Source organism: Meles meles, chromosome 16 (assembly GCF_922984935.1).
Source record: "Meles meles chromosome 16, mMelMel3.1 paternal haplotype, whole genome shotgun sequence".
Classification (NCBI taxonomy): domain Eukaryota; kingdom Metazoa; phylum Chordata; class Mammalia; order Carnivora; family Mustelidae; genus Meles; species Meles meles.
The window spans coordinates 31,257,455-31,269,673 of NC_060081.1; the positions used below are offsets into that span (position 1 = coordinate 31,257,455).

The 12,219-nt window shown below is 43.1% G+C and overlaps 1 protein-coding gene across 1 annotated transcript in view; it reads left to right on the plus strand.

Moving 5' to 3' along the window:
* Positions 1 to 12,219, plus strand: part of LOC123926569 — a 31,960-nt gene that overhangs the window by 18,247 nt on the left and 1,494 nt on the right. The window contains 5 exon segments of the mRNA XM_045980527.1: positions 171 to 4,004; positions 4,254 to 5,604; positions 5,758 to 6,701; positions 7,203 to 7,277; positions 7,389 to 12,191. Coding sequence (XP_045836483.1) covers positions 171 to 4,004; positions 4,254 to 5,604; positions 5,758 to 6,701; positions 7,203 to 7,277; positions 7,389 to 12,191 — 11,007 coding nt within the window.

Sequence of the window (12,219 nt, forward strand, 5' to 3'; positions counted from 1 at the left end):
TGCGATGATGCCCAGGCCATGTTTTCAGAATTTTTCAGAGATGACTCTGGGGCCAGGCCATCAAGACACAGAAACTGCACAGCTGTTTTCTGGGACTTTGCGCCAAGTGGCATTAACACCAAAACCAACAGGTCAAGTTACAGAATCTACGGGAATGACTCTAAAGCCACACCTTCAAGTTACTGAGCCTTCAGAGGTACCCCTAAGGTCAGAATACGAAAACACAGAACCTTATGGGTTGGCATTGTCTCAAGTTGAAAATATCCAGGAGACAATGCCAGTACCACCATATTCAGTAAAAGGATCCCTGGAATTGACTTTGGGACCACAAATGCAATATGAGAAATCAGAGCCACTAATGCAAAATTTGAAATCTGTGAAGTTAACCCCTGTGTCATCCCCAGTAGTGGTGGGATCTAAGCAATTTATCACAGGACCAAAACGACATGTTCCGGAGTTGACCCCAGAGCCACAGTTCCAGGGAGTAAAGTCTATGCAGCTGCATCCAGAGCCACAATTACAAGACGTGGAATATGTTAATTTAATCCAACAGCCAGCTACTACTGGAATGGTAGAATCTGAGAAGCTGGTACAAGAACCAATACTACAACATATAATATCAGAGGAATTGACTAAGGCGGCACAGCTTCAGGATGTGAAATTGATCCCAGGGCCACATTTGCAAAGTGTCAGATTTTCAAATTTACCTCCAGGACCACCTTTTCAAGGAGAAAAGCCTGTAGATTTCATCTCAGAGTCCCCACATCATAGTGTGAAATCTGATGCACTGACCCCAGGTTCCCCAGTGCAAAAAATCAAATTGTCAGACTTTACCCCAGGGCTAAAGCATCAAAGTGTTATGTCCGTACAATTGTCTCCAGAACCAGAAACTCAAGGTATGAAATCTGTGGAACAAAACTCAGGACCACGCTTGCAAGATGTCAGATTTTCTGATCTGACCTTAGAACCAAAGCATCAAGGTTTGAAACATGTGCAATGTATACCGGGAACACAGGTTCAAGATATACAATCCTTGGGATTTGTAACAGAATCACCTTTGCCATTAAGCCAAGGGCTCTTGAGTGAAAATATGAAAACTCTTCCGTCTATTGAAGGATCACAGTTTCACAGCACGCAGTCTATGAAGTTGACCTCAGAACTACAGTTTCAAGGTGTGCAGTCTCAGGAACTGCACCTAGGGCCAAGGCAGCAAGATGTCAAATTTTCTGAATTGACTTCAGGGCCAAAACTTCAAGCTGTCAAATTTGGGGAGCAAACCCCAGGATCAGTGTTTAATGGTGTAAATTCTGTGGAGATGACTCCAGAATTAGCATTTCAAGATTCTAAATTAGCAAAGACATCTCCAAGGCTTCAAGATATAAAACAGGTGGGGCTTACCCCAGGGCCATGGTTACAAGATGTCAAATTTTGTGATCGGACATCAGGAACGCAACCTCAAGGTGTGAAAACTTCAGAGTTAAACTCAGGGCCACAACTACAACATGTGAAATTTTTTGAGTTGACCCCAAACCCAAAGATGCAAGGAGTAAGATCTGTGGGGTTGTCCCCAGGACCTCAAAAGCAAGTGGTCAAGCCTGATATGCTAGTACCAGAGACACAGTTTCAAGGTGTAAAAAATTTAGGGAGGGACCAAATGTCCAACTTGGAAGGTAACATTTCTTATCGAATTGTCTCTCAGCCAGAGAAACCAGATGCAATATCTATGGGGTTGACTCCTGAGTTACAGTTGCCAAGTGTAAACTATTCTGAGTTGGCTAGAAGAACAAAGTTACAAGGTATAAAATCTTCTGAATTGATCCGAGGGCCAGGTGTGGGGGGTATGAAACCAATGGAGCTGACCCCAGACTCAAAACTTCAAGGTGTAAAATCTGAGTTGTTGACCTCGGAGCTGAAAGATGTGAAATCTGTGGTCTTAATTACAGGACAGGGTCCAAAAGGTACGAAATCTACTTTGCCAACCCCTAGTCCACAGCTGGAAGGTGAGAAATCTATGGAGATAACTGCAGTGCCATGGATAGACTATGTCAAACCTGTGAAAAGTACCAAAGATACCAAGCTTCAAGGTACAACTTCTGACTTGATTCTGCATGCAAGAATTCAAGACTCCAAAGCTGTGGAGTTGGTCCAAAGAACACAAATGCAAGATGTGCAAACTGTGGAATTGAAAATTGAAAGTGAGAAATCTGTGCCTTTTGCACCAGGGCCATTACTCCAAGGGTCTGAACTGCAAGGTGTGAAACCCAAGGAACTGACTTTAGAGCCACAAATCCAAGAGAGTAAATTTGTCGACAGTACCCCGTGTTTCAAGCATCAAAGTTTAAAATCTGTAGAGGAAACTCCAGATTCAGAGCCGCAATGTGTACAATCTGTAAATTGGACCCCAAGGCTAAACAAGCAGGAAGTAAAATCTGTGAAAGTGACCAGAAGATCAAAGTCTCAAGGAGTAAAAACTATGGATTTTGCCCCAAGGCAACAGTTTCAAGAGACAGCACTCATGAATTTAACTTCTGGGCCAGAACAGGATGGCACGATATCTGTAATCTCACCAAAGCAGCAATGTGTGAATTCAGAGCAGGTGAAGAGAGGGGCTATGTCGGACGATAAGCTGTCTTTGGAGTTACTTCCAGAGCTAAAATTTAAAGGTAAAAAACTAGTAGACCTCAATTTTGAGTTACAGTTTAAAAGTATGAAATCAGACTTGACTCCAGAATCAAATATTCAAGGTTTAAAACCTAAAGAATTCAAGCCTGATCCACTTGAACCACAGTTGCAAAGCATAAAGTCTCCTAAGTTGACCCCAGGGTCACCATTGCACCAAATTGAAGTCTCAGAGTTTGCTTCAGAGCCACAGCTTTGTGTAAAAACCGTTGAGTTAAAACAAGAGCCACTGCTTGAAAGTATGAGATGCATTCAGTGGATACCAGGACCTAAGTTCCAAGCTGTGAAATCTGTAGAGTTAAATCTCAGGTCACAGTCTCAAGGTGTTAAATCCCTAGGGTTGAGATCTTTGACACAGTTAAGAGATGTGAAGTCATCTGAATTGACTCTAGGGTCAAAAACTCAAGGTGCGACATATACAGAGTTCAACCTTGGGCCACAGTTGCAGAACATGAAAATCCCTGGGGTGCTCCCAGGAACACAGCTGCACAAAGGGAAGCTTTTGGCATCAACCTCAGAGCCACAGCTTCGAGATGTAAAAACTACTGAGCTCAAAAAAGAGCCACAGCTGGAAAGAATGAGGTGTATCCAGTGGATACCAGGACCTGATTTCCAAGGTGTGAAGTCTATAGGGTTACAGTCTCAAGGTGTCAAGTCTCTAGGGTTGAAACCTTTGATACAGTTAAGAGATAGAAAGTCATCTGCGTTAACTCCAAGGCCAAAGCTCCAAGATACGCAATCTTCAGCATCACTCCAGGAACATAAGCTTCAGGACTGTGATTTGACACCTTGTCTACAGGTTAGAAGTGTGAAATCATGTGAGCTGACTTCAGGGTCAAAGCTCTGTGATATAAAATTTATGCCACTGAAATCTAGGCTTTGCATGCATGATGGGAAATCTAAATTGACTGCAAAATCAAAGCTTCAAGAAGCGAAACCCTTACATTCATCCCCAGGAGCACAGCTTCAACGTGTGAAGTCTCTGGTGCTTATGGAAGATTCACAGCTTCCTGGTGTGAAATCTGGCGTATTAAGCCAAAGGTCACAATTACAAAGCAATACAACTATAGAATTGAACTCCCCACTACACTTGACAAGCATGAAGTCATCTGAATTGACTCTTCAGACAAAGCTTCAAGGTGTGAAATCTGAGAATTTCAACTCTGGGTCACAGTGGCATGATCTAAAACCTTCTAAGTTGTCACCTGAGGTAAAGTCCCAAGATAAGACATTTACTGAGTTAAATCCAAGTTCACAGTTGAAAGGTATAACATTTTCTACATTGATCACAGGGACAAAGATTCAAGGTACCAAATGTACAGATTTCAACCTTGGGCCATTGTTACAACATGTGAATTCTTCTGAAAGGACCTCAAAGACAAAGCTTCAAAATGTAAAACATAAAGAAAGCTGCCCCAGTCCCCAGGTGCAAGTTGTGAAATCTTCTGACCTGACCCTTGGATCAAAGCTTCAAAATGTGCAATTGGTGTTCAACCCTGACCCACAGTTTCAAGGAGTGAAAAGTTCTAAATCAATTTCAGAAACAAAGATTCAAGATATGGAGTCTGTGAATGTCAAACCTGGGCCACAGCTGAGACGTGTGAAATCTTCTGAATTGATACAGGGGACAAAGCTTCAAAAAGTGAAGTCTGTGGATTTCAAGTCAGGCCCACAGTTGGAAGATGGGGCATCTTCTAGATTGGTCATGGGTATAAAGCTTCAAGATGTAAAATCTCTGAATTTTAAGTCTGGACCACACTTGAAGGATGTGATATCTTCACAACTGATCCCAAGGGAAAAGCTTCCAGGTGTGAAATCTGCAGAACTGAAAGCTAATCCAAAGTTACAAGGTGAGAAATCTTCTGATTTGATCCTGGAGAGGAAGTTTTCAGGTGTGAAAGCAGGCCCACAGTTACAAGATGTGAAATGTTCTGAGTTGATCATGGGTATAAAGCTTCAAGATAAAAAATCAGCAGGGTTTGGTTCTAGATCACACTTGCAAGGTATGAGATCTTCTGAAGTGATCCCAGGGTCAAAACTTCAAGAAGGGAAACCCTCTGAGTTCAACCACGGTCCAAAGCTACAAGGTGGGAAATCTGATTTAATTCAGATGAGGAAGCTTTAAGGTGTGAAATCTGTGGAGTTCAACCCTGGACCTCAGAGACAAGGTGAGAAATCTGACTTGATGCTAGAGTGCAGACTCCAAGATTTGAAATCTGTTGAGTTAAAACCTGTTCTGCAGTTACAAGGTGTACCATCTTCTGAGTTAACGCCAAAAACAAAGCTTCAAAATGGAGAACATGTGGAGCTCCTTACCAGACCCACGTGGCAAGACATGAAACCTCTTGAATTGACTCTAGGTGCAAAGACCCAAGATGTGAAATCTTTGGGGTTTGAGTCAGTCCCACAGTTACAAAATAGGAAATTGCCTATGTCGACACCAGGATCACACATTCAAGCCCTGAAATCTCTGAAATTCAGCCCTGGGGCGAAGTTGCAAGGTGCAAAATCTCCTGAGTCTGTAAAGCTTCAAATAATGAACACCACAAAGGTCAACCATGACCTAGAACTCCAGGTCACAAAACCCTCTGAGTTAGCTTTGGAATCAAAGTTTTGCAATGTGATATCTTCCGAGTTCAATGCTGGGAAGTCGCGGCAAGAAGAGAAGTCTTTTAAGTTGAAACCATGGCCAGAGCTTCAAAGTGTGAAATTTGTGGTATACAACCCTGGACTACATTTGCAACATATAAAATCTTCAGAATTGTGCAAAGAGACAAAGCCCCAAGATGTGAAATCTAAGGAATCCAATCCTGAGCAACAGTGGCAAGATGTTAAATCTTCTGAGTTATGCCAGGGATCAAGGCCTCAAGGTATGTCATCTTTCAAGTTCAATCCTGGGCCACAGTTACAAGAGATAAAACCCGAGTTGTGCACAGACAGGAAGCTTCCATATGAGCAATTTCTGGAAACGAAGCATCAGCCTAAATTACAAGGTGGGAAATCCTCTGAATTTAATCTAGCCCCACAGCTTCAGTGTATAAATGTTAGGCCATTCAGTACTGGACCACAACTGAACAGGGTAAAATCTGAGTTGAATTCTGGATCAGAGTCTCGAGGTATAAAATCCCAGGTGTTCTGCCCTGGGCCACCTTTGCAAGATGTGAATTCTTCTGCATTTATTTCAAAACCAAAACTTCAGTGTGTAAATTCTGTTGGATGCAAATCTGAGCCACCCTTGCAAGGTATAAACCCTTCTGAATTAACTTCAGTTTCAAAACGTCAAGGTACAAAGTCTTCTGAGTTGAGTTCAGAGATCCCAAGGGAGATGACTATGGTGTTCAACCTTGATCCACCTTCGCAAGATTTGAAATCTGAATTGATTCCAGGGTCAAAGTTTCTTGCTATAGCACCTATGGAATGCGACCCTGAGCCACAGATGAAGTGTATAAATTCTTCTAAGTTGAATCCAGAGCCAAAATTACAATGTGCAAATTCTATGGGGTGCAAACCTGGGCCACCTTTGCAAGGCGTACAGTACTTTGAATTGATTCCAGGGACAAAATGTCAAGGTACAGGATCTCAGGTGAATCCGGGATCCAAGAATCCAAGTGAGACATCTATGGTGTTCAGCGCTGAACCACATGTACAAGATTTAAAATCCGAATTGATTCCAGGGTCAAAGTTTCTTGCTGTAGCACCCATGGAACGCAACCCTGGGCCACAGATGAAGTGTGTAAATTCTTTTGAGTTGGATCCAGAGCCAAAGTTACAATGTGCTAATTCTATGGGGTCTGAACTCGGGCCACCTTTGCAAGGTATACAATCTTTTGAGTTGACTTCAGGGGTTAAATGTCAAGGTATGGGATCTTTTGATTTGAATCTGGGGTCAGAAGTTCTAGGTATGAAATCTCTTATGTTCAACCCTGTGCAACATTTACAAAATGTGAAACATGAATTTAGTCCAGGCACAAAGTTTCAAGGTATAACATCACAAGAATTAAACTGTGGCCCACAGCTGCAAGGCGTGAATTCTTCTGATTTGAATTTTGGGTCAGAACTTCAATGCATAAATGCTATAAAGTTTAATCCAGACCCACAGATGCAAGGCATGAAACCCTCTGAATTGAATCCTACGTCAGAATATCAAGGTACAAAATCTATTCTGTTCAACGCTGGACCACATTTGCAAGGTGTGAAAGCTTCTGAGTTAATTCCAGGGACAAAGTTTCCAGAAATACAGTTTTTGGAGAACCACTGTGGGTCACAGCAACAAGTTATGCACCCAGTGTTCACTTTAGGCTCTTCACTGCATGGCAGGAAATCTGTGTTATTTTTACCAAAGCCACTGCTTGAAGATGTAAGGTCTGTGAAGATGAACAAAGAGCCAGTGTCTTGTGGTGGAAATTCTGTGAAACTGGCTTCAGGCTCTAAGCTGCAGGACTTGAAGTGTGAGATGTTTGCACTAGAGCCATGTTTTACAAAAGTGAAATCTGTGGAGTTAAATCCAGGGCCACATCCTCAAGGTATGAATTCTGGGGAGCTGCCCTCACACCTCAGGCAGCATAGTGAGAGATCTGTGGTGTTTGCACCAAAGTTGTGTTTTCAAGATGTGAAATCTCTGGAGTTGAAACCAGGGCCACAACCTCAAGATGTGAATTCGAAGGATTTGATTTCTTGCCTCGGGCAGAAATCTGTGGTGTTTGAATCAGAGCCATGTTCTCAAGATGTGACATCTTTGAAGTCAAACCTACAGCTACAGCCTCAAGGTGCTAATTCTTCAGGGTTTCCATCATGCCTAAGGTCCCCAAGTGTTAATTCTGAGGTCTTTGCACCGGAACTATGTTTTCAAGATGGGAAATCTGTAGAGTTGACACCAGGGTCCCAACAGCAAGGTATGAATTGCCAAGAGCTGACTTCAGGATGGCACGGTATGAAATCAATAGTGTTGGCACCAGAGCCAACTAAGAAGTTCATACCAGGACCCATGTTGAGTAGTGTTAAATTTTCAAATTTGTCTCCAGAATCACAACGACAGGGTGAGAAACCTTTGGAGTTTCCTCCAGAAGCAAAGTTGCAAAGTATAAAACATGTGAAATTGTCTTCAGCATCTCTGCAACAAGATATAAAATCTGTAGAGTTACTATCGGGGTCACTGCTTCAAAGAACAAAATCTGAGGAACTAACTCCAAAGAGGAGCTATCAAATCACAGACTCCTCTGAGATAATCCCTAGGCCAGGGCATCAATTTGTAGAAGGTGCAGAGATGATCCCAACACCAAAGCCTCAAGTCCCTAAATCTGTGAATTTGGTGATCCCAACACCAAAGCATCAAGTCTCCAAGTCTGTAAATTTGATTTCAGTACCAGTTTATCATACCACAGAAAGGTTGGCACATCAAGGCAATGAAACTGTAGAAAACTCTATGGGGTTGACCCCAAAGTCAACAAGTAAAACCATGGAATCTCCAGGAATGCCTCTAAGGCTAGATCTTCAAGTACCAGAATCTGATGATCTGACTCACGTGCTAAGGAATCAAGGCTCTGAATCCTTGGAATTAACCTTAAAGAAAATCCCAGAAACACTAGAGTTGCTCTCTCAGTCATGGCCTCAAGTTAAGGACTTGGGGGAATCACATACAAGGTCAGTGCAGGAAGTTACAGGATCTGAAGAGATGGCACCAAAGCCCAAGCATCACACTACAGAAACTATGGGGTTGACCTCCAAGGCAAGGCCAACAGAGAAGGAACTCCTTGGCATGACCCCAAAGCCAATAAGTAAAACCACTGGATATACAGAGAGCGCTCCAAGGCCCAATCCTCCCTTTGGCATGACCCCAAAGCCAATAAGTAAAACCACTGGATATACAGAGAGCGCTCCAAGGCCCAATCCTCCCTTTGTGGAGGTGATCTCCAAGAAAAGACTGCGAAGGGAAGAATCAGAAGCACTGACTACAAAGTCATTACATCACGTCCCAGAATCTTCAGAGATGACACCAAGGCTAAGATATCGAGTTCCGGAATCTGTGGCTTCAACCTCTAAGCAATGGCTTCAAAGGGGGGACTCTTTAGATTTGTCCCCAAGGCAAAGAGGTCAAGTTACAGGACATGCAGAATCTGTAGAGCTCACATCTGAGACATGGCAGCAAGGGGATGGACCAATGGGGCTGACACAGTCACAGAATCAAAGTATGAAATATTCACAGATAGCTCCAGGACTACAGGGTCAAATTACAGAGTTTATGAGGATTAGTCCAAAGCCGCTAGATCAAGTCACAGGATCTACAAAGACACAGCTTCAAGCTGCTCAACCAATAGGAATAACCTCAGTAAGCCCCCCCAAGTTTGTTGAATATGGGAAAGTGACTCCTGGGCCACCACTTCAGGTTGTAACTTCTGTAGCATTAACACCAGGGGGAACCTCTCAAATGGTAGACTACGTTAAACTGACTCCAAAAGTACAAGATGTGAGACCTTCCGAGTCTACCTCAGGGCTATGGTTGCAAAGTGTAAAATCAAAGGAATTAACCACAGAGCCAAGCCACCAAATTTTGGATATAACGAAGTCCACAGGGTTTCAAATTGTAAAGACTGTGTTAATCCCAGGGCCACCACTTCAAACTGTAAATTCTGAGGAATTAGCACCACTACCAATTCCTCAGATTGTAGAACCACTAGGAGTCTCCTTAGGATCAGCTACTGAAGTAATAGATTGTTTGGATTTCTTCCCAAGGCCACACCTTCAAGAAATGGAAGAACCTGTAGAACTAACTCTGAGGCCAAATACTGAAGAGAAATCTTCAGAATCACTCTCACAGCTAGCATTTACTTTGCAGGAATCTACAGTGTTCACTCATGAACAAGGGCTTCAGGCTGGGAAAGTAATGGGGATAAATATAGGGCCTCCTCAAATCATGCAATGTGAGGATTTGAATCTAGTACAGGTATATCAGAAGAGGGCATCTGAGGATTTTATTTCAACAGAGGAGTTACAAATAGGGAATTATTTCTCTAGATTTCTACAGAACTCCTCAAACTCGCTCATCTCAAGCTCTGCCGAAGCATCTGAATTAGGAAGCCTTTGTGATTTGGAGATGCCAGAAGTGTCAAGGGCCTTGGATATAAAAAACTTTGGGACAGATATTTTGCAGTCTGAAGAATACTTTCTAGACTCTGCTATGATACAAACTTCAACCCTTCCCTTGTCTCTTCACAATCAACCCTCTGATAAGACAGCTAACATTGTAGAAACCCCACATTTTGAGATCCCAGGAGTGGGTGTCATATCTAAGAGGACTGATAAGAAGCCGGTGGGGAAGCTAGAGAATTCACTCCAGCGCCTATCCCAACATCCACTGCAAAGCTGGAGATCACCATCTAGGACCTTCCAGTCAGGATCAGGAACTCAAAGAGGCCTTAACTGGTCTGTCTTGAGCAGACAACAGAATGTCTGGGAGAATCACTCCTGGAGACAGCGACTACCCAGAAGATATCTCTCCAATATGCTAGTGTTAGGGAATGTCTTGGGCACCACTATGGAAAGGAACCTTTGTTCTCAAACACCTTTAACGGGAAGAGCCACTGCAGATATCTGTCAATCTATTCAGAATTTATTTGGGGTTCCTGCGGAACTGATGCAACTTTCCAAGAGTCTGCTAGAGAAGAGTCGAAGTATTATTTCTCGGACTTCAGTGTCCAGAAACTACATTCAGAGACACACTTCATATCATGGTCACGAACAAAGAATAGCCTTAAGGATGTGGACACGTAGCTCCATGTCCTCCATAATACAGCAATACTCTGGGGCTAGCGCAAAAATAAAGAAAAGTTCGAAGCTTAGTGATATATCCCAGGAAGTCATTCAGCACGTGCCTGTTTCGTGTACAGAGGGCCAGCCTCCTGTCCCAGTAAATTTAGAGTCTTCCTTCCATACACTTTTCACTAGGAAAGATTCTGTTCCAATGGAAGAGAGTGAGAACTCACAGAGTTCACAGACAAGGATTTTTGAGTCCCAACACTGTCTCGAGCCAAGTTATCTTCCCCAGGCCAAGACTGACTTGTCAGAACAGTTCCAGTTGCTACAAGATCTGAAGCTAAAAGTAGCAGCAAAACTGTTAAGGAGTCAAATACTCCCCCATGTACCTCCACCTCTAACTTCAGGTCTGGTTTTAAAATACCCTATGCGCCTACAGTGTGGCCGATGTGTAGGACTTAATTGCTGTCATAAATTACAGGGCACGTTGCGGCCTTACCTTCTTATCTACCCACAGCTCCACCTTGTAAGCACTCCCAAAGACCACGGAGAGATTAGGTTGCATCTTGGCTTTAGGATGCGAACTAGGAAAAGATCCCAAGTCCCAAAGCATCACAGAAGAGACAGATCCATCACATCAAGGAGTTCTATATCACCATCACTAAGGAAAGCTAAAGTCTACACTCGAGCTTCCAAGAGTCCTACTTCTACAATGGATTTCCAGTCTGTATCTTCCCCATCTCCTGCTCCTGTACAAGTCCACATCAGGCAAAGACAGTATAGGATCCCTGCCCTAGCAGGAAAGATGACAGTTGGAGGGCCAGGGCGCTATGAGTTTACTCAAGTTCACTCTCTACCAGAGAGTGACTCTGAAAGCCATCAGGATGAAAAATGGTCTAAAAGGAGAACCAAAAAGATCCGTAGTTCAAAATACCCAAAGAAAAGAATCACTATGGGAGGCAGGACACAAAACACAGAGTTCTATACAAATGGTAGAACCACAATACGGAGTCGTCCTCGGGATTTACCAGCCCAGTTAAGAAGGAAGAGGAATGGAGCATCTCAGACAACTACTGCCTCTTCAAAAAGACAATCTAAGAAACCCTCCCAACCCAAATTCATTCCACTGCTTTTTCAAGGTCTAAAGAAAGCATTCCAGACGGCACACAGAATTATGGGTTTTGCTGGACAGAAGCCTGAGGACAGGTCAAGGCCAGACCATTTGTGTTCAAGCAAAAACCACGATCCAAAACAAAAAGCCAGAGATTATTCCTCATCGAGAGATATCAAAAGAGAGAGGATGTCAGTTGCTAAGCTAAAGCCAACAGACATCACCACTAAGAAGGAGAAGATGTTATGGGAAGAAATACAGCAATTCAGATCAGCTCATCAACCAAAAAGAGGTAGCTCTTTCCAACTTAAACATACCCAACTACCCAAGCCCATGGTTTCCCAAAGAAGTGCTATTTTCAAAACCACTTCAGTCGGACAGACTGTGGTTATTCTTCAAAACGACAATAGCAGCAAAGGTAAGAAAAACTCCTACAGATGTGAAATCTCTAGCCAGGAGTCCAAGAGCTCCAAAATAGGAACCAAAGTTCAAGTCAGAGGGAGAAATCTACATGGTTCACTTAAGAGAACCTCACACAGTCACCTTAAAGAGACACTCACACCCAAGAAGCAAAACCACCATAGCTTCTTAAGGGAGAGAACCCCATGTAATTCCTCTGAAAGGAGTCATCACAGACCCTCTGAGAGGAGCCATCAAAGTCCTTCTCTAAAGAGACATCA